The 22724-nt window shown below is 36.0% G+C and overlaps 1 protein-coding gene across 8 annotated transcripts in view; it reads right to left on the reverse strand.

The window, feature by feature from the left end:
* Nucleotides 1-22724, reverse strand: part of ITCH (itchy E3 ubiquitin protein ligase) — a 137101-nt gene continuing 114377 nt past the window's right edge. For all 8 annotated transcript variants that reach the window (XM_045832879.1, XM_045832877.1, XM_045832880.1 and 5 more), the window contains 10 exons: nt 22607-22678; nt 19458-19546; nt 18581-18740; nt 18181-18314; nt 17752-17892; nt 9543-9663; nt 9007-9111; nt 6841-6937; nt 2840-2912; nt 1-2283 (listed from right to left, as the gene is read on the reverse strand). In XM_045832879.1, coding sequence (XP_045688835.1) covers nt 2184-2283; nt 2840-2912; nt 6841-6937; nt 9007-9111; nt 9543-9663; nt 17752-17892; nt 18181-18314; nt 18581-18740; nt 19458-19546; nt 22607-22678 — 1092 coding nt within the window. In that variant the 3' untranslated portion in view covers nt 1-2183. The remainder of the gene's footprint in view (nt 2284-2839; nt 2913-6840; nt 6938-9006; nt 9112-9542; nt 9664-17751; nt 17893-18180; nt 18315-18580; nt 18741-19457; nt 19547-22606; nt 22679-22724) is intronic.

Below are 22724 nucleotides of genomic sequence, written 5' to 3' on the forward strand. Positions count from 1 at the left end.
TGCAAATGAAAGACCAAAAAACTTTAATTATAAACAGTCTTACATCTTTTAAGGAAATGCAAGTGAGGCAGCCCCTGAGGGACCTTTATAAGAGCACTTGACTCCCTGTGATATCTGAAGAGTTACCTGAGTATTTGAATTTACAGTTCAAGGGAAAAAAAAGGAATGCCAATACAGTAATATACAATCCAGTGATACTATTCCGTTTTTAGTTAATGAAAGCATAGCATATATACAAATAAACTTGTAAATAACTCTAAAAGAGAAAAAAAAATGAGGGGGCTGGAGATACCAACTATTAAACAGAAATATTTAATCTTAAGGAGTTTAAATGAGAGTTACATCCAAACCAAGGAGGGATATAAATATAGATAAGTCTTAATTCTGAGTCATCCCTGATAACATTTTAGATGATTAACCAGATAAAGAAAAAGTGGCAGGGCAGGACTGACTAAAACAGCTCATTTAGCATGAGACCTCTGTGGGCAGGTGAGTCATGTTTCACTTAAATTTCTGATGAATCAACATTAGTATGTCAATCTTTTGGTGAAAAATTAGTGCCTCGATTTTAAATAGAGTTATTGTAAGTCTTATAAAGTTAGATTCTTCTGTACAATATAAGATCATAAAAGACAAAGTAGGACTTCATTATTATAAGCAGCTGGGTCAGTTTTAAACCACTCTGTTTGATGAAACAATTGAGGTCCTTCCATACTGACCCAGGCTGTGAAACGCTGCTTTCCCCAACCTCCCAAAAGAGCAAAAGAATAAGGCAATTGCTCATTTTACTTTGTTTTTATTTCAACATAACATGCAGTTAAAAAAATTAACAATTTATTAGCATTTACAATGCTGACAAAGAAAAAGGACTCTAAAAGCAATTTAGTTCATATTTAAGAAATCACTCTAATTAAACACTTACAATAAATCTATTTCCAAATGTTCAGTTTGGACCAAAATTTAAGATAGCATTTGGTAGATATTTATGTCTGTTGTCTATCTGCAGTCTTTTTATAAAACCTCTGATTCTTGGGATATCCAGCCCCCATTTTTCTAACACAGCAGGAAGACATATACATGTGGCCACTTAAATTAAAGAAAGAAATGCAGTAAGGGAGATCCCAGGCTGCAAAAATATATACAAGCATTTACCTTTTCCAGAACTAAATGTTTCTTGCATAAAAATATTAAATAGCCAAGCCCTATAGAACTAGGGCCGGGGCTACTTAAAATATAACTATTCTGTATTTTAAAAATATATAGGGCAGAAAGCCTTTTGGATGATATTTATACATTTTCACACAATATTTCTAGGTCCCTAAATGAATCATGAAGCATTATGTAGAACCAAAAAAGTCTACTTTCTTACATTATCTCTTAATTTAATCTCATAAATCTCTAGTAAATATTGCAGGTAACTACATTTCAATATGAGAATTCACCTCTATAGGAAGTCTTTATAGAAGGCTTAATTTCCATAGCCTTATGTTACCAAAATTCAATACAATAAATGGGTAGGGGGCAGACATTCGCTCCGTAAGACAAAGCAATAGCATTTTTTTCCCCTACCAATGGAAAGGTGGAGCCTTGACTCTGGGAAAAAAACAAACAAACAAAACAAAACAAACAAAAACTAGGGCTTTAAGAGACAATACCACATACATTTTCTGGAGTAGGTGGCATAAAAAAGCAAATGAATGTAGGGCTGGGCAGACCCTAACCGCCTCCCCTTTGTGCTGACAACTTCTGGACGAGGTGATCCTGTCACTTGCATCAAGTCTGCTGTAGGACGGCAGTGTTAGAGCACACACACACACACACGAGGTTAACAATGTTTCTGTTACTGTTCTAGGATGTAAAAGAGTGAGACTTCTGATACACATATACATAATTAAGGAAATAATCTAGTGGAATAAAACAAGGCAGATTTCATTGTTGTGTTAAATCTCATGTTAAGTAAGGTTTTGACTAGTCATTTGCAGATCTGATTTCTGGAAACATTTGAGTAAAAATCCAGAATCACTGGGAGATAAATCTCAATGATAACATTAATTTACTTACACTCAGATAACTCTCTAAACAGTCACAGTCCAATTTTACAACAAGATGTGCAAAGGCAGAGAAGGAAAAGGACAAACATTGCAAACAAGTTCTTGTCCTTTGGTGGTGCAAGTTTCCAGAAGTTACTCTTGTCCAAATCCTTCTGTTTCTTCAATTGCAAATAACAGCTTTTCTTTCAGTTGCTCATAGCTCTTATAGGGTGGCAGGTCCAGGCGGTTAAAACTAAAAATAAGAATTATTAGTTTGAGGAAAGGAAATGTACAAAGAATCCTATATAGGCAGTGTATTATACAACAACCCTGTTTATTATTATTATTTTAATTTATTTTAGAGAGAGAGGGAGTGAGAATGAGAGACAAACATCAATTTGTTGTTCCACTTATCTATGCATTCATTGGTTGTCTCCTGTAATTGCCCTGACCAGGGAGCAAACCCACAACCGTGACATATTGGAACGTTGCTCTAACCAACTGAGCTACATGGCCAGGGCACAACACTGGTTTTTAAAGTCATCATTTGACTGCAAATGGGCAAATTGTTTTGGGGTAATGGAAATATGTTAAAACTGGATTGTAGTGATGGTTACTACTCTAAATCTATTAAATCTCATTGAATTAAAATGGGTAAGTTTTATAGTATGTATTATAAATTATGCCTTAATAAAGCTGTTAAAAGTAATTCAATACAATGGGAAAATATTTCATTTTTAATTTCTAATAGGCTTTAATATCTAAAGAACAACTGGAAATGGCAATTTACTCTTCCTGATTTTACTTACCAGGTATGACTTCTGGGTAACCAATTTTCTTTCCCAACTTTTTCAATGCAGAATTTTTGTGGTCCATTGCTCCCTAAAACATAGTAAAATCAACAGATTGATAATGCTATGCTTCTCAAATTGTGATTCCCAATCCAGCAGCATTATATCAGCATTACCGGGGAACTTGTTAGAATCACAAAACTACAGGCCCTATCCCAAACATACTGCTGAACTGAATCAGAAACTCTGGGGGTAAGGCTCAGAAATATGTTTTAATAAGCTTTCAGGTGATTCTGATGGGTGTGAAGGTTTGACAACCATTTTGCTAATGTATGCACACAAGAAGAGAAAATGCAGTTTTATTTAGCATTCTTTAGCCAGAATAACAGAATGTTATAATCACGTAAGAGAACACATAAAGCAAAATATATCCAAAGACACTGAAATAGAGAACAGGTTGACAGTGACCAGAGGGGAGAGAGAAAGGAATTTCAGGGGAAAAGGGGAAGGGTTTAAAGGAACAAGTATAAAGGACACATGGACAAAAACTAGGGGGAGTGGAAATGGGAGGGAGGTAGGGAGGGGTGGGGGGGTGCTGGGATGGGAGTAAAGACAGAAAACTGTACATGAACAACAATTAAAATAAAATTTAAAAAAAGAGAGAGACACATAAAAAGCTTACTTGTGGTTTTAAACACCAGAGGCAAAGTTCAAACCACTTGTCTTATATAATAAAACACGATTTAAACATAAATGGTTAAACTTTATAAAATGTAAATAAACAACCCAGTGAATTCATATTAACAATGCTTGTGGCACAGAAGTTCTGTCCTGTAGGGCATATCCTTATACACACCTAATTCCCTTTTCATTTATCTTCTGTTGGAGACAGCTGTGAATGCTGATGACTGATTGGTAGTGCTACTTCCTCATTAGAAGGGACTAGGCACACTAAATGTTCTACAATGTGTCAGGACAGCTGTACTCAGAATTTTCTCATGTCCCACAAGAATAAATCTTGTAGAAATATAAATCTGTAATGTTTTTGTATCTAATGAACATTGAAGTATTTTCACAGGTAGTTAAGTGAAAAGCCCAGTAATATAGGAAATGGTTATTATTTAAAAGGATAAATAATTAAGTTCAAAATTATCAAATAATTTATTCATACTGTACATTCTATCAACATATTACAACATTTCTAGTTAGATGAATGGAAAAGTTTCATTTAATAGTGCTAATTAATATGGAATGGTAAGACATCAAGTTGTAAACATTATATATTGCAATTATGTTTAGGTTACCTGTTATTTTCAATCTTACTCTGACACTCTCCTTAAACTAAGACACTTCTATGTAGACTCTTGCACTTATGTTCCTATTTTCAACCTATTTAAACTTCCAAATGATATGGACTCTGCAGCCTTTTTACATATCAGAGCCTCGGACTGTAGTGTAATTTCATGATAGACACTATGCTTAAAAAAAATCCTCAACCGAAGATATGTTTTTATCGGTTTTAAAGAGGGGGAAGGGAGATGGGTGAGAGAGAAAGAGAGAGAGAGAGACACTGAGAAAGAGAGAGAGGGAGGGAGAGGGAGAAACATCAATCAGTTGCTTCCTGTATGGACCCCAACTGGGGGCTGAACCTGAGTCCTAGGTCTGTGCCCCGGCCGGGAATCAAACCCACAATCTTATGGAGCACAGGATGATGTTCCAACCAAACTGAGCTACCTGGGGAGGGCTAGACACTACAGTTTCAGATCTACCTTATTTTTCTCTACTTTGATTATTTATAATTAATTCTGGCAGGTATAGTATCCCTACTTCATTTAGGTTATTTCCCACTTTTTCTTATGATATTTATTTAAGTCTATTTTTCTTACCTTTTCTATCTGTTCTTCCATATTCCAGTGCTTCTTATACAGAGGGGCTTCTGATTTTCCCTTAAACCCAAACCTTTTCTTAAGCATAACCAAGTATCTGACTACTTATCTGTGTCTTCTAACATAGCTGTTCCCAAATATACATGTATTGAAATAAATATTATTTTATTATAAATTATGTCTTAAAAATTTCCCCTTTATATTACAGTTACTGTTATGTACATGTATTTTGGGGGAAATAAAAGGTGTTATTTCACATCTACCAATTTCATTGCGGAGTATTAAAGAGGAGATTATAAATATTGTTACAAAAATGGAATGGTAGATCTGGTAAGTTCAAGCACCACCAAATTAAATTATTATATATATCACTCTTACAACTTTATCCTACACTGGGTGGAAGGTTAAATCAGATGGCTTCTAAAATTCTATGAATCACGATCTTGCTGTCTCTGCCTTCCACAGGTAGCCTTCTGTGTTGTTTTAGACAGCACCACCCAACCCCAAATATTCCCAAGAATAGATCTAGTTATCATCTCTAATAATCAGATTTCCAGTTTATAGTGAGAATCTTGTACCATTTCTCCCCCTCATTTTGGTCACTATTCCTAACCCCCAACATGTTTTCTCTTTTTCAAACTAGAGAGCATTCTCAAAGGTGCCCCTCTCTAATAACTTATTTAGAAATCATACTCTCTCTAGCACTATTTAAAAACTTCCCTTCTATATTCCTTCTGAGAAATTAGAATATTTCTCTTCTTTACTCTGAGGCCTCCCTTTTAAGTCTGCCTCTAAGCTATTAGTCTCATCCCTACCTAAATACAGATGTTTTAAGCATCAACCCTTGATTCTCTTTTTGCATAAGCCCATTCTCACAGTTTCAAATATAAGGCTCTACTTCCCCTCTCTACTCTTATCTCTGAAGTCATACTTTAGTAACAGCTGTAAAATTACTCCCTGCCTCCTGACTATTTTCTGCTTGGTTGTCTGGCAGTCACCTTAAACTCAGCAGATTTTAAGCAACTCATTATCCTCCCCCAATATCTCCAAATCATGTTCGTTACATGTCACAACTTCTCAATTTTTCCAGATTTCATATAATTACCTTCAACATTCTTCCTTCTTATCTTATCGTTTAATCAAGTACTGTTTCTACCTTTGGAATTTCTTTAGCATTTATCCACTCCTTTCCATCTCTACTTTCATCTCCTAAGATCAGGTTCTCGTCATTGCTCCAATAATTTCTTCCTATCTCCAGGCTCTCCCTACCTTTTGATGCATACTATGCCTTGCCGTCAAACCTTCCTAAAATGCAGCTTCAGCAAGTGTTCCTCTTTTCAAAAAGTTTCCATAGCTTATAATACTCTCAGAGTAATGTCCAAATTCTTTCAGTCTGCCTTTTAAAGACACTGAAATTGGTTTCACACTTTGTCCAAAATTGCCTAGTTCTTTTTATTCTGACTCTTTGTTTTAGCTGAAGCAAGCTTAGAGATCACAACTTCCCCTCTATCCTCCTATGTTAGTTGACATAATATTGGTTTTAAAGGAAGACTTGAATTTATTATTTAGTCGCAAAATATTTTCATAATCATTCATTTCAAAACAATGCACTTCAATCTGGTATTATGTGATAAGCATTATGCTAGGTGTCAGAAATAAAAAGGTGAAGATATGGATCTGTATCTTAAGAAGCTCCAGGTATAAGAGGTTAGAGTGGTAAAAACATCATTAAAATATAGTATAATATAACCAATAACGCCTCAGAGGAGACACACAAATGTTTGCCAAATGACTCAATGAAGAAATGGATTTACAAATAGAAGACTACTATCCTACTGAGTTAAAATGTGGGGTGTAGTGTAAGGGATTAAAATTTCTAGAGGTAAAGAGTACAAAGTGTTTAAAAGTTTATGCAAACCTAGGTTAACTATGACTATTTAAGAAAATGGTTATACTTATCTTTGTTATTTCTGATAAGTATGTATAACATGTTGATATGAACACAGGCTGAGTCCCTGCTTTCAATTCTTTTGGGTATACCCTAGGATTAGAATTGCCAGATGCCATTACATTGATGTAATAGCAGTGTGATAAACAATTTTCTGTGTAGGAGAAGTAATCCTATACACATACCCATGAGGTCAGCAAATCCTCCAACTGGTAATCGGCAGGTTCCAGTAACAAATTGTAGAAGTCTCATTCTCTTCTCATTATCGATTTCTTTAACAAACTGTTAAAGCACATTTAAAGGGATATATGGGTCATATGTTATATTTAGCATAGTAGACAAGAAAAACAATTATTTAAAATCTTAAACGAACTCCCAGTGTCAGATGCACTAATGACTGTACCCACCACTATGGATGGAGGAGCTTCTCCATGGTTGTCAAAGTCCCACCAACCTTCCCTTATGTAAATCTTAAGACCACATCCTTATAGGGAGACAGAAAAAGAGGGTGTCCTGGGCCCAAGAGCTCCCTACTCATAGTCTCAAGATCAGTTCTTCTAGGGCAGCCCCTCTTTCCCTTACCCCAGATATGCTTATCCTATAGAAGACTCATGTCATTACATAGGACACAGCTGGAGGCCATACAGACTTTTGGTTTTAGGAACAAATGAAATCAAACTCACAGAATTCTGATCCAGATATACCCGAATAAGCTAAGTGTTGCCAGAATTATGTGGCTTTTAACTCCCGTATAATAATTCTGACTCAAAACATTAGGTTTCTGTCCCTGGCTGGTGTAACTCAGTGGATTGAGTGCAGGTCTGCAAACCAAAGGGTTGCTGGTTTGACTTCTAGTCAGGGCACATGACTGGGTTGTGGGCCAGGTTCCCAGTAGTGGGCACTTGAGAGGCAGCCACACATTGATGTTTCTCTCCCTCTCTTTCTCCCTTCCTTCCCCCTCTCTAAAAATAAATAAGTAAAATCCTAAAAAAACAAAAAACATTAGGTTTCGGGAGAATGCTTTTTAGCCTATAGCATAAGTATTTTGGTACAGCCAAATTTTTTTGGTAAAGAATAATTTTTCTCCTATCGTACTACTGTCAAGTATTTTTAAATGCTAATCTGATCTGTTACAGAACTTCAGTTCATCTTTCTTATGAATTTAAAAGAACAGCAGCAATATAAATTTAAAAGTGTTTATTATGATACAATGTATATAACATACTTAACATTTTAAGTATATAATTCAATGGCATTAAGTACATTAAATCTATTGTATAACTATCACCACTAATTCCAGAACTTTCTTATCCTAAACAAAAACTCTGAATGCATTAAAGTTATCTCCCCACTGTTCCTTCTCCCCAGCCCCTGGTGGCCTCTATTCTATTTTCTGTTTCTATGAATTTGCCTGTTCTAGATACCTCATGTAAGTGGAATCATACAATAATTGTCCTTTAGTGGCTGGCTTATTTCACTTAGCATAATATCCTCAAGGTTTATCCATGTTGTAGCCTATGCCAGAATTTCCTTTCAAGGCTGGATAATATTCCATTGTACATATTATACATGTCACATTTTGTTTATCCACTCATCTATTGATGGATACTTAGATTGCTTTCATCTTTTGACTATGTGATTAATGCTGTTATGAACACAGACTGAGTCCCTGCTTTCAATTCTTTTGGGTATACCCTAGGATTAGAATTGCTGGATCATGTTAATTCTATGTTTAACTTTTTGAGGAACTACCAAACTGTTTTCCACAGTGGTATACCATTTTATATTCCCAATAAATACAGGAGAATTCCAATTTCTCCACATCCTCACTAAGGATGATGATGATAATGATTATTTTTGGTAATAGGCATTATAATGGGTATTAAATAGTATCTCACTGTGATTTTGATTTGCACTTCCGTAATGATTAGTGATACTGAAAATCTTTTCATGTACTATAGCAGACGTTTTTTGAAGAAGACACCATTATGATTCCAAACCAAGTCTCTTCATTAAGTCTGCTTGCTTAACGTTATGTAATTCTTAATGAGGTATGAATGATGAAAGCCATCCTTCCATTCTATAAAATTTCAAAGCATTTAGATTAAATGCAGGAGAATCTTAACATCTAGAGTTATCTTATACCCTGGGCAAAGGTGCAAGTGTGTGCCGCTTACTAATCTTAAAAAGATGCTGCTATAATCTGTATTCATTTATTATAATGTATAAGATGGAATAAAGAGTCGGAACATATTGCTACATTTTTTTCTGTGATTTATTTTCATATATGGTAAAAAGAAATTTGTTTTAATTATGGTGTGCTTGTCAATAAAAGTAAAACTGAGACAAACCTGCCAAAACCACATGATCTGTTTGCTTGTCCTAGTGTAATGACGGTAGATGGCATGTCTTTGCCAGTCATTCAAATCAATCTCTTGCATTCCACATAAAAGGACCTTTAGGGATGAAAAAAAACCAAATGATTTCTATAGGTAATTGTATAATCTATATAATAATACTAGACATAGATAAGAAAGGATTAATATTAAACAACTTTCAAAAACAAATTAATAAGGAGGCTTTGGCTTGTAAACCGCGTATCCAGAATTATATCTACAATACTTCTGAAGGCTGAGTTTCCAAAGTATAGTGTCATATGTATGCAGATTAAGGTAAATGAGTTATTCATTGTAGAGACGTTCTGACAGTAATACTTTGATATATTTGGGTAAGTTATGGACTTTTAAACCACAGGGGATGCTTCAAAACATCCTGCCTGCATAAAAAATAATATTGCCACTGGAGAGATAGGGAAGTGAGCTGAAAGCAGGTAACTGAAGGCATTATTTATTAGCATGTTACAGAGGAAAGAAGAAAAACTCATTACCTCTAACTCCTTTGCATCAAAGTATTGCAAATACTGCTGGGGGAGAATTTCATTAAAACCCTCAAAGAAAGCTTGTGTCTGTTCTTCAACACCTCGAGACAACCTCCATTCAGCTACCATTCTAGTAAATAAATATAAAAAAAGCTATCAGGAACTTTAAACTTTATGTTTAAATTCTGAGTACAAAAATAAATTTTTAAAACTTTACTATTAGGAAAAACTTCATATACAAAAGAATATAGGCCACAGCTGGGTAGTTCAGTTGGTTGAGTGTTGTCCTTATACCCTAGGGTTGCAGGTTTGATTCCTACTCAGGGCACATAAAAGAATCAACCAATGAATGCATAAATAAAAGGAATAATGAATCAATATTTCTGTTTCTCTCTCTCAATTCAATAAAAAAAAATAAGAAACCTCATACATAGATATCCCAGCTTCCATACAATACCAATCTTACTTCATTATGTCCCTTACCCATACTTGAGATATAACTTAATTTTAAACATAATTATTATTTTAGTATGTATCTCTGTAAGATGAGGTCTCTTTTAAAAAATATAACCACAATTCTATTATCACACAAAAAAATGAATAATTACTTTATATCAAATACTCAGTTCTTAAATTCCACTGAATGACTGATTTTAAAAAAATATTGCTTAAATCAGAATTGTAAGAAAGTTCATACATTTTGCCCTGGCTGGTGTGGCTCAGTGGACTGAGGGCTGGCCTGCAAACTAAAGAGTTGCTGGTTCAATTCCAAGTCAAGGCACATGCCTGGGTTACGGGCCAGGTCTCCAGTTGGGAGTACATGAGAGGCAACCACACATTAATATTCCTCTCTTTCTCCCTCCTTTTCTCTATAAATAAATAAATAAAATCCTTTTTTAAAAGATTTTTAAATTTATTTTTAGAGAGGGAAAGGAGGGAGGAAGAGAGAGAGAAACATCAATGTGCGGTTGCTGGGGGTCGTGGCCTGCAAACCAGGCATGTGCCCTGACTGGGAATCGAACCTATGATGCTTTGGTTCGTAGGCCCGCGCTCAATCCACTGAGCTACACCAGCCACGGCAAATCTTTTTTTTTTTTTTTTTAAAGAAAGTTCATGCATTGCAAGTCTCTTAAGCTTCTTTTAAATAATAGGTTTCACCTTGCATTTTTTCAATGAAAATATTTTAAAGGAAATTGTCCTCTACTAAATATTGTAGATTACAACTTCCACTTCCTTCTAATCTTCATATATAGTTACATAGCTAAGACATAGAACAAAGTTAAAATCACAACAAATATAAACTTCTTTCTATTTTATTACAAAATATTTTTTAAAAATTTAATGAACAAATGTGATTACTTAATGACAACTTAAGGCAACTAAAGTTCTAAAGTTTACTGAGAACTCTGCAATTTTTGAAAATGGCAGCGCAGGTTGTAGTAGACGAATCCTCTTGGTAATTACAATAATAAACTGTAGAAAAACAGCCCTGGCTGGTGTGGCTTAGTGGACTGAACACTGGCTTGCAAACCAAAGGATCGCCAGTTCGATTCCCAGTCAAGGCACATGCCTGGGTTGTAGGCCAGGTGCCTGGTAGAGGGTGTATAAGAGGCAACCACATGTAGATCTCTTTCTCTTTCTTTCTTTCTTTCTTTGTTTTAAAGATTTTTTATTTATTTATTTTTAGAGAGGGAAGGGAGGGAGAAAGAGAGTGAGAGAGAAACATCAATGTGCGGTTGCTGGGGGCTGTGGCCTGCAACCCAGGCATGTGCCCTGACTGGGAATCGAACCTGCAATGCTTTGGTTCACAGCCCGTGCTCAATCCACTGAGCTATGCCAGCCAGGGCTGTTGATGTTTCTTTCCTTCTCTCTCTCGCCCTTTCTGTCTAAAAAATAAATAAATAATTCTTTTTAAAAAACTAGAAAAATTATATAAAGATGTTTGAAGTTATCAGAGAAAAGTCAAAGGTAGGCAGCAATTAATTGTTGGGGATGAGATTCTTAAAGGAGTTGGGACACTGGAGCAGACCCACATTTAATGGGCTTTTTCCCTAAGGGCACTTCCCAGTTTACACAGAGCACAGAGGCAACAGTCTTACATATTACAGAGGTAACATGACGTTGGGAGCCTGAAGCTGCCAAAGACACTATGGGAATATCCCAGGAAGAAAGAAGACAGAGAGGGAGTTCCCAAATCTGTATAGAAGAAACATACTTTAGCCGAGCCCCAGCTGGTATGGCTCAGTGGATTGACCACTGGACTGTAAACCAGAAAGTTGTGGGCTTGATTCCCAGTCAGGGTACATGCCTGGGTTGTGGGCCAGGCCCCCAGTAGGGGGCATGCAAGAAGCTACTGTATCTCTCACACATCCATGTTTCTCTCTCTTTCTCCCTCCCTTTCCTTCTCTCTAAAAATAAATAAATAAAAATCTTTTAAAAAAAATCTTAGTTGACTCCTAAATACATATGTATAAAATGGTGAGACTCCAAGGAATCCCATGCAAAGCAGTAAGCCAACCAAAGATCCAAGCAGAAATTTCAGCAGCTACTTAATGCTAAAGAGACAGAATTTAAGTGTTCGTATTTCACAAAATTACATGGTAAACACCTTGGGTTGGTTTTCCACTGTAAGGAGCAAAGACCATATTCTGGGAATAAAGGCTATGTTTTAGGATCAAAAGCAAAATGGAAATAGACCAACTCTAACTGACTTCCACAGGATCAATGTGATCTGCCTTTAATTTCACTGCCTGTCAAAACAAAACTCGATATTTTTACAAAGGAAGAAAAAATAACCCAGAGTAACTACCAAGTATCATCCACAATAAAAAATGGCTACAGAGCTCCAGTCAAGATGGCAGTATAGGTTAAGGCAGGACTCACAACCTCTCACACCCACATCAGAATTACAACCAAACTATACAACCATCGTTTAGAACCAAACAAGAAGCCACACTGAGACTTACAGGAGGGTCACAGAAGTGAAATGGGCTGATTCCACACCCATGTGTGACAGATAAAAACCCAGAGGGATATCTCAACTGCATAGGTCTCCTGTGAGCAACGCAGTGTCAGGGAGTCCCAGTGCCAGTAAGAGAAGCCCCCATATTCTGGCTGTAAGAATACAGGGGGACTGGGGTGGCTCAGTGAGATGGAGGGCTTCTGCTGTTCCAGGCAGTTCCTCTTAAACGACCTGTACATGGACTTACTCAGACTCACTTCCTCTGAGTTCGAGTACTAGAGCAGAAGCTTGAAAGGCACCAGGGACAAACAGGAAGGAACTGAACTATCAGTTCATCAGGGTAAGAGCTAGAGGGGCAGCTTTCTGCCAAACAGAAATCCTGGGGGGTGGGCACCACATCTGAGTCTCCATCAACTGGGCAATCACTGTGCCCTGACCTGGTCATTCCCTCAGACCCCACCCCACCCAAATTGTGAGCCCACCCAAGCCAGTTCCAGTGGCTTTTCCATACAAACGACTTTTCTTGGCCCATGCTTCAGACTTTTCTAAAATCTACCAAACAAGCAGTATCTGGCCTCAGAGTAATACCTTGTACCTCTTGTTAACTGGAACTAGCAACAGCCAGCCTTTGGTCACAGTCTGGCCTCTCCTGGGCACCTCTAGGCTCAGCACAAGTAGTGGCCATCTTCAGATCACTTTGTAGCTCCTGCCAAGTAGCCCCAGACAGAACACAGGTGGTAGCTGACCTTGGCCTATACCTCCCAGGAGGCCCCAGAGCCAGTGCACTCAGTGAATAGCTCAGATCACATCGAAGCACTACCCAACCACTCCACAAACGGCACACTCAAAGGGCACCAGAGCTCTGCTGAAGTAAGTCCTCCTTCATGAGGTGGGCCTCTGCACAGCTGACTTGTTACAACCAGTCCTTACAGCCCACTGGCCTGGGGGTAAATCCCTCCCAATGGCGTGCCAACAACAATCAAGTCTCAACCATAACAGGAGGGTGTACACAGCCCACATGGGGCAAGAAAGGGGATGCGGGGCACACCTGGAATGTGCAGCTCTGGTGAATGAGAAGGCTATGTCACTGGACCCCACAGGACACCTACATATTAGGCTACTCTACTAAGCCTGGGAGATATAGCAATTTTACCTAATACATAGAAACAAACACATGGAGGCTGCCAAAATGAGGAAACAAAGAAACATGTCCCAAATTAAAGAACAGAACAAAATGATGACAAGCAATCTACTAGATGCAGAGTTCAAAACACTGGTGATAAGGATACTCGATGAACTTAGGGGAAGAGTAGACAAATTTAGAACTTTAAGAGCATAAAAAAGGACATGGAAACCATAAAGAGTAACTGGTCAGAAGAATCCATTACAGGGAATAAAGAGTCTAAGAGATGAAGCCAAAAATCAACACAGCAATGTGGAATATAAGGAAGCTTAAAAAATCCAATGAGAGCAGGGGGAACAAAGGAATAAAAAACATGAGGATAGTATAAGGAGTCTCTGGGACAACTTTCAAGCATATTAACATTCACATTGTGGGGGGGTGCCAGAAGGAGGAGGGAAAGAGAGCAAGGAACTGAAGACCTATTTGAAAAAATAAAGAAAGAAAACTTCTCTGGTGAAGGACATAGACATACAATTCCAGGAAGCACAAAAAGTCCCAAATAAGAGAAACCAAAGGAGGCCCACACTAAGACTCATCATAATTAAAATGCAAAATGTTAAAGACAAAGAGAGAATCTTAAAATCAGCACTAGAAAAGCAGGTGGAGCCCTGGCTGGCGTAGCTCAGTGGATTGAGCGTGGACTGCGAACCAAAATGTCACAGGTTTGATTCCCAGTCAGGGCACATGCCTGGGTTGCAGGCCATGGCCCCCAGCAACCGCACATTGATATTTCCCTCTCTCTCTTTCTCCCTCCCTTCCCTCTCTAAAAATAAGTAAATAAAATCTTAAAAAAAAAAAAGAAAAAGAAAAGAAAAGCAGTTGGTTACTCACACAGGCACTCCCATAAAACTGTCAGCTGATTTCTCAACAGAAACTTTGTAGGCCAGAAGGGAGTGACAAGAAAAATTCAGAGTGATGGAAACCAAGCACCTACAAACCAAGAATACTCTATCCAGCAAAGTTATCATTTAGACTCAAAGGACAGATAAAGACTTTCCCAGATAAAACAAACAAACAAACAAACAAACAAACACCTAAACAAGTTCAGCACCACTAAACCAGTATTACATGAAATGTTAAAGGGTCTTCTTTAAGAAGATGACAAAATACATATAAAAAATATGAAGAGCCCCAGTCAAGTGGTTCAGTTGCTTAGAGCATGGTCCTGTACACCAAGGGGTTGCAGGTTCAATCCCCAGTCAGGGCACATACCTATGGGAAGCAACTGATTAATGTCTATCTTGCCCCCTTCCTCTCTTTCTAAAATCAATAAACATATCCTTGGGTGAGGATTAAAAAATGAAAAAGCTATTAAAGATATATTAAAAGAATTTACAGCAGGAGATGGATAAAATAGAGGTGAAGATTCTTAGCAGAGAAATTTGTAAAAGAATCAAATGGAAATTACAAAACATCTAAAACAAAAATTTCATTGGATGAGCTTAAGAGAAGTGAATGCAAAATGATCCAAACTGAAGGACAGAGAAGATAAAAAATATATATACAGCATCTGGGAACCACAGGATGATATCAAAAGATAAGTATGTATGTAACTGACATCTCTGAACTATATAGAGAGGGCATCAAGGAGAAGGAACATCCACAGAGATAAAGCCCCAAAATATTCCATGACTACTGAAACGGCATCCTTAGCAGATTCAAGAAGGTCAGAAAAGCCAAGCAGGATAAATATACATACAAGAAATCACAATTACATCAGAGTCAAAATGCTAAAACCAAAATTAAAGAGAAAATCTTTCTTAATTTAAAGAGAAAATCTTTTAAAAACCATGAGGGAAAGAACTCCACATCATTCAGTAAAACAATGGCTCATATCAAAAACAATAGCTGCCAACAATGAAATGACATTATTCAAAGTGCTCAAAAAAGGAAATGATATTGAAAGTAGTAAAAAAAAAAAAATCAAAATATCCTTTAAAACTAAAGGTAACATAAATATGGTTTCAGGCAAAACCTGAACACAAAACCTGACAACCGGTACACAAGAAGATAAATGGCAAAGAAAGCTTTTAAAGTTGAAGGGAAATTATCCCATATGGAAAAATAGATCTGTGGGAAGAGATAAAGAGAACCGGAAATGGTAATGTAAATAAACATAAAAAACTAGTTTTTCTTAATTTCCTTAAAAATCTATTGATTGCTTAAAGCAAAGCTAATAATAAGGTATTATGGGTTTATAACATAAGAAATAAAATATGACAACAATAAGCACAAATGGCTGGAGAGAAATGAAATTATACCACCATGAGCCTCTTACACTGTATAAATAGTGTGCTATTAATTATGTTACATTATTATACATAATGTTAATGTTAATAGAATATTATTTCCAAGTGATAAGAATTCATATTTTTATAATCATTACAGCATTCACTATAAAATGAGAGATATAGTTAACCAATAGGAGAGATTAAAACAGAAAAGTAAAAATTACACTATTAATTCAAAAGAAGCAGAAAAGGAGGAACAAAGGAAACTGGGAAAAATAAATCACAAGGTAGCAGACTTAAGTCCATTATATATAACAAAACTAAATGTAACTGTACTAAAAAGTGCAATTAAAAAATAAGCCCTGGCAACCCTGGCTGGTGTAGCTCAGTGGATTGAGCACAGGCTGCAAACCAAAGGGTCGCCAGTTCAATTCCTGGTCAGGGCACATGCACATGCCTTGGTTGCAGGCCAAGTCCCTGGGGGGTCCATGTGAGAGGCAACCACACATTGATGTTTCTCTCCCTCTCTTTCTCCCTCCCTTCCCCTCTAAAATTAAATAAATAAATAAATAAATACGTCTTTAAAAAAGTAAAGATTATCTGACTGGATAAAAACAGCAAGACCTAAGAACATGCTGCTGATAAGAAACATATGAGTATTTTAAATACAAAAACACAGGATTGAAAGTAAAAGATGAAGGAAGGTATACCATGCAAATACTATTCATAGGAAAGCTGGAGTGAATATATTAATATTTAAAAAGTAAAAAGCAGGCAAAATTCCCAGAAACTGGAATGCCAGAAGCAGCACATATATGAAATCTAACCCTGAATTGGTGTTGAGAATATGTGAATGAATCAAAAACTCTTGAGACTAAAAGTATGAACCAATGCAAACAGTAAGAGAGGATGTACTATAAACCATCATTTTACTTGTAAATTTTACCTGACCTTACAATATTCCCCATGAAAATATCTGCACATAAATTTGAGACTATTTTCAACAACATGTTACATGGCATAGCGGATAACAGAATTGGTTGTTTAAAGTGATCTAGCACTATTTTCTACCATTAAAATTCCTACTTTTGGAGAAAAGTGAAAGTTTTCTATAACCAAAATTCTTTCCTATCACTTCATACATCTTCAAAATTCTGGTTAAGTTGAAAATATACCAGAAAAAGGGTATAAAACTCATGAACAACCACTACACAAAGGGCCTACAAAGGGCTGAAATAATTTTAGGACTGTATAAATGTAACCACTCCTTAACTGTTAAGGAGTTGAAATTACATTTGGCCCTTTGAAGGCAATCACAAGGCTGATGTGGCCCCTGGTGAGAATGAGTTTGACAACTCTGTTCTAAAGAGTCTTCATTTTCTTTGGATTCTGAAATGCAGGGCATGGCAGAACAGGATGTCAAACCTGAGCTGCCCAACAGCACCTCACACACCATGGATATTCTTCCCTATTACTGTCTGTGATTTGTGTTTTCCAGCCTCCATCTCTCTGCTCAAAACTTTTGCTCTCACGTCTACACAACTGAAAGGCTCAACTTAAGTACCATCAACTACTTGCTCCATGATTATAACTAGATGAAATGATGTCATCTTCTTTAGACTTCTCTTAGCACTTTCCTTGTTCCTCTCTCAACATTACAAGGAAGAAAAAGTAATCATTCATATCCTTAATAATACACGTTCAGTTCTCATAATTAGTTTTTACTTTTTAGGCAAAAATTATTTTAAACACATTGTCCACTAGTATTACTAGGCAATTATCAACATGCTGTAATCCAACAGAAAGGCCACCAACTATGTCAAAGGGAGCATTCTCTCTCACCTGATATATTCCTCTTTATTTTCTTCTGTTACAAGAATATTGCCGCCATTTGGTTTCAAATCGTGACTCTTGATTTCACCTAAAATTTCTTTATCGACGGAGAAATACATTTCCAAACCACATTCTTCAATATTGTTTTCTCTGCACAAGGGAAATTAACACTATTTGTTATACTAATTCAATTATTTACAGGGTTTTAAATAAAGGACTATGTTCTTAAATAACTATAAACCAAAATAACAAGAAAACTAAAAAAATTATGTTCTAAAGTCATCACATTTTGCGTAAGATCTTGGGTATATTTTTATAAAATTTATCATGTTGAATAACAAAATGTTTAACACAGACCATGCTTACAGTTTTACATATCAACACCGTAATGAAAGCATACAGACTATATTTTGATAAAATAAATGGAAACACACTTACTTAACCCAGATGAGAGAATTGTAAAATTCTGGATCAATAGATTCTAAATCCTTGAGTCCTACTGGTTTGTTCAAGATGCGCTTGTAGAATGGCAAAGAAAAACCTGTGTCTATGAATTTCCCATGGAACAGAGCCTATAAAAGAAAAAACAAGTAGTATTTAAGATAATTTTATAACATTCATTGTATTTCAGAATGTTAGATGAGTTCTTCATTAAAGAAAAGCTCCCCTGATATATGATTCCATTATACTCCCCTTTTTCTAGAAAAAGGGCAAATATAACAAATCCAATCTTAGAAATGTCTTAGTGATGAGAAAATTTCAAATGAGAAAGTTAAAGAAACAATGCTTTAGTATTGCTGAATTAGCAAAGTAAACCCAGTTCTCCAGCTGTACTTACCATGGCAATAAACCTGCCAATAAAACGAAAATATTTCAGATGATCTGGATTGATATAAGAGGCGGGGTTTATCTGCAAGCAGTAGTTGTCCTTCCCTGCATATTCAAACAGGCAATACATTGGGTTCAACACCTCATGTGACAAAAGAAAGAACCATTCTCTGAAATGAAAAGAAAATTTTGGGTAAAAAAATCATGCACGTGACCATGACAACAAATCAGAGGGCACTGGTACAAAATTAAAAATCTACACTCCTCAGATGGCAACAGTTACCTAATTTATCATGTTGATTTTACTGCTTCTGTTCAAATTGACATATATTTTATAGAGATGATATTTATACACTGCTTATTATTACATTTCAAAGAATCTATGATACCACCAACTTTAAAGACACCATTATTTAATGAACCACTAAAACTTTTTTCCAATTATAATTGTGATACAAATCCCAATTTCAGAGATGTTAAAATATAAAAATGTTAGTCTTAGAACCAATAAAATACTACACATAGTCAAGTTGAAACTTCACTGATTAACCCGTGTGATTAGAGCAGCTGAAACAAGTCTAATATTATTCCATCTATTAATAAGTCCTACAATCATCCACATCAAGTACCACTGCTCTCTAAATCCTAGACAGATATGAAAAACAATCCAATTTCACAGAGCAATGTGGGAGAAACCAACTGGCAATACCTTAGTTACCTTCTGAATTAATGTTGAAATGCTATAGCTGCAGAATAAAGGTACAATAATTTCCTACATTTCATTTTCCTAAAATGTAAGATTTGAGAAAATAATATTTGCAAGCAAAGTATAATGATATCTTTGAAGGAAAGAAACTATAAGTTCTGAATATTCATACTATCACTACCTTGCTACACCTCCATAATCTAAACCTTCTTCTCCTGGAAAAATCACCCACAAACGTCTTCGCAGATCTTGGGGACTGAAGCTCATTATCTACAAAACAATAAAGTGAAAAAATTGGTAAAAGGAGTTGGTGAAACATCATTCTATCACTTTCAGGTTTGAAATCTTCTTCATTTTAAGTACTTAAATTCCGCTTGACACAGAATGGTGTCTGTGGTCTAATCAGTACCACACATACAGAAAATACATTAACATTCCATAGTATTTTTATATTATACATATCTATGTACTTATATACTTTATACAAATTAATTTTCTTGTAAATAAGTCTAATACTGACATAAAGTTGCTTCTCTCACTTGCTTAGAGCAGAGTAACTATGGGCCTGGCCAAAGGTCAGGTGCTTTTTTTGGTTCTGTTTTGGTTAAGTCTGGGTTGTTTAACAGTCAAAAGGTACACATAATAGCTAATTGGCTAATGTGGAAATGAAGAACCAGTGGCTGCAGAGAGAATATAGTTAACTTTGGAAACTCATTCTCAGTAGAAACTTTTAAGTACCTAGAAATATTACTCAAATTTTGTGTCCCACTACAGTGGTTAATAAGATCATCTTTATCTTTGAAGGTGAGTACCCTTACTGAGCTATAATAAATAGGTCATTTGGGTTCTTTCTTTGTAAAGCTACTTATCTGTCAAAAATTGGGCCACTAAAACATTACAGTATTAATTACCCTTAGAAAAATGACAGGAACTAAAGAGAGAGAAGTTGATACAATGCCTCTATTTAATGAAATGATATGAATGAACTCTCACATTTAAATATCCAGAGAGGTGGGGGGTAGGCTGGGATGAGAGTAAAAGGCAGAAAACTATACTTGAACAACAATTAAAGTAAAAAAAATAAGAAAATAAATATCCAGAGAGGCTCAGTAATTTACTTGCTTATGCCAGGGCTTCTTTTTCCCACTCATATTTATATTTCACTCAAACAAGAAAATCCAAGATGTAATAAAAAAAATTCAATGCTTATTTCATGTTTATGACAAATAGTCTATAAATACTATAGGCTAGATACATAACAATGAAAAAACAAAGAGGTTAAAAATATCTTTTATTGTTGCTCTGGCTCCTTCATTGGAGCGTTGTCATCACCTACACCACAGGTGGCAAACAGAAGGCCTCGGGGCCAAATCCAGCCCTCTTCCACCTTGTTTCTACGGGGCAGGGGCAGCGCCTAGCTCCTTGCCCCTAGTTAAGGAGTAGTTACATTTATACAGTCCTAAAATTACATTTAGCCCTTTGAAGGCAACCGAGATGGTGATGTGGCCCCTGGTGAAAATGAGTCTGACACCCCTGCCCTACACTAAAAGGTTGTGGGTTTGATTCCCAGTCTGGGCTCATACCTAGACTGCAGTTCAATCCTGTGTATGGGAGGTAATTGATTGGTGTTTCTCTCTCTCAAATCAATAAACATATCTTTTATTGTCTTCTCCTTCTGGCTATTCTTTGTCCTCATGGCTGCTCTCCAAACCCGAGGGCTATCCCTGATCTCCCTTGAGACTGTTCCCCCAAATCTGAGACTGCTCTCCTGGAAATTCTGGTTGTTTCTTTGCCCTGTGCTTGATATCTGAGGATTCATTCTTCCCTGGAAAAAATACCTTTAAATATCCTTTAACAAATGCCTAATATGAAAGGAAAAAAATTTTTGTCCTGCAATTTCCCTGATAAGCAGCTGTGCCATGTTAATAAAAATACTTACTATCCCAAAATAACTTTATCCAACAGTTATGAAAAAAATCTGATGCTAATTTTGCTATCAGATTTGTCATTCTTCCAAAGCAATCAAATATTTCTCAAATTTTAATTTCATATTTAATTGATAAATGTCAAATCCAAGATGACAACTTTAAGCAACTGTTTTAGCACCATCTGGTCTGTCATTCTGCAAAATCCTCTGGTTTCATAAGTCAAAAGATAAAGAGACATTTAAACATGTTTTGCATCTTTCCAGCACTTCTATAGGCAAGTTATGTTCCAAGAAACTGGCTGCCCACCAGAAACTGCATACTCAGTGACTACACAGTGGTTATGAAAATGAAAATTAGAAAAAGGTAACAAATGTAGTAGGGAATGGCCTTGGAGATATACATCATATCAAAGGAATGACTCATAATTCTCTAAACAGCCTTAGTTGAGTACTGCTGCTAAGAAGCTATCTGCTCCTATTTAGCAGGATGCCAACTGCATTTCTCCTTTTCAATGTTAATAATTGAGGTTCCATTAAGAAATGAACACAACTGTTTCCAAAAGGAAGTAGACAGCTACTTTCACTATCTCAGACAATTTTTTAAATTTTTGCATTCAGTATGACACTTCTTGAAGCAGTAATTACAATAAAGGGGCTTTATTACCAAGCCCCTTTGATAATTACAAAGGGGCTTGGTAATAAAGAATCACATCCACATCTGGCCATAAAACAAAGACTAACTGGATGTCTTCATATTAAGACATTTTTTCCACTGGTCATTTAATCTTCCTTATAACAAAGTCACTTAACAGTTGCATTTGGTTAGTAAATAAAGTTGCAAAACAAAGGTAAATAATAAATTAACTCAGGTTTTGAGAAAAACTGAAGAAAAAAAAAGACAACTTCTAAAAATATGTTTTTAGATATTGTCGCCAATATCTTTCCTTCCTACAAAAAAAAATTTAATTATGAGTATCACTTATTGTAAAAATGCAAGTATTACAGAACTATAAAAAACTGTAAAGTCTCCTCCCAATCCTTTTCTACCTATCCAATAACATTCACATGGATATTTCCACACTTCTGTCTACCAAAAGCCTATTTTCTTACTTAAATATCTATTTCAAATCAAATACTAAGCTTAGAAATGGAAACTTGAAACTCATTAATTACTTTCAGTTACTCTGACATTTCAAAAACACAGAACTTACACATAAACAAAACACACACACAGAACTACCTGCATGTTCCTAAATTTAAGCAGTAAAGTAGCTGACAATGAGATTAGATTTAACAATTCAAGGACTCCAACTCAAAAATTCCAAACTGTTTAAACTGCCAACACCGAAAGATGATTTGGGGCTGGCAGCCAGGGAGCAAACTACTGAGTAGAAAAATAGTACCTGCTGAAAGGAATCCTCAAACAGTGTTTTTCTTGTCACTGTAATCTTTATGTGCTGTGGCATGGCCAGTTGCTGAAATATAAAAGTGACTTTAAGTCAACTCTCACCATTTAAAATG

This window comes from Phyllostomus hastatus, unplaced genomic scaffold (assembly GCF_019186645.2).
Source record: "Phyllostomus hastatus isolate PE091 unplaced genomic scaffold, TTU_PhHast_1.1 phas_contig_17, whole genome shotgun sequence".
NCBI lineage: Eukaryota > Metazoa > Chordata > Mammalia > Chiroptera > Phyllostomidae > Phyllostomus > Phyllostomus hastatus.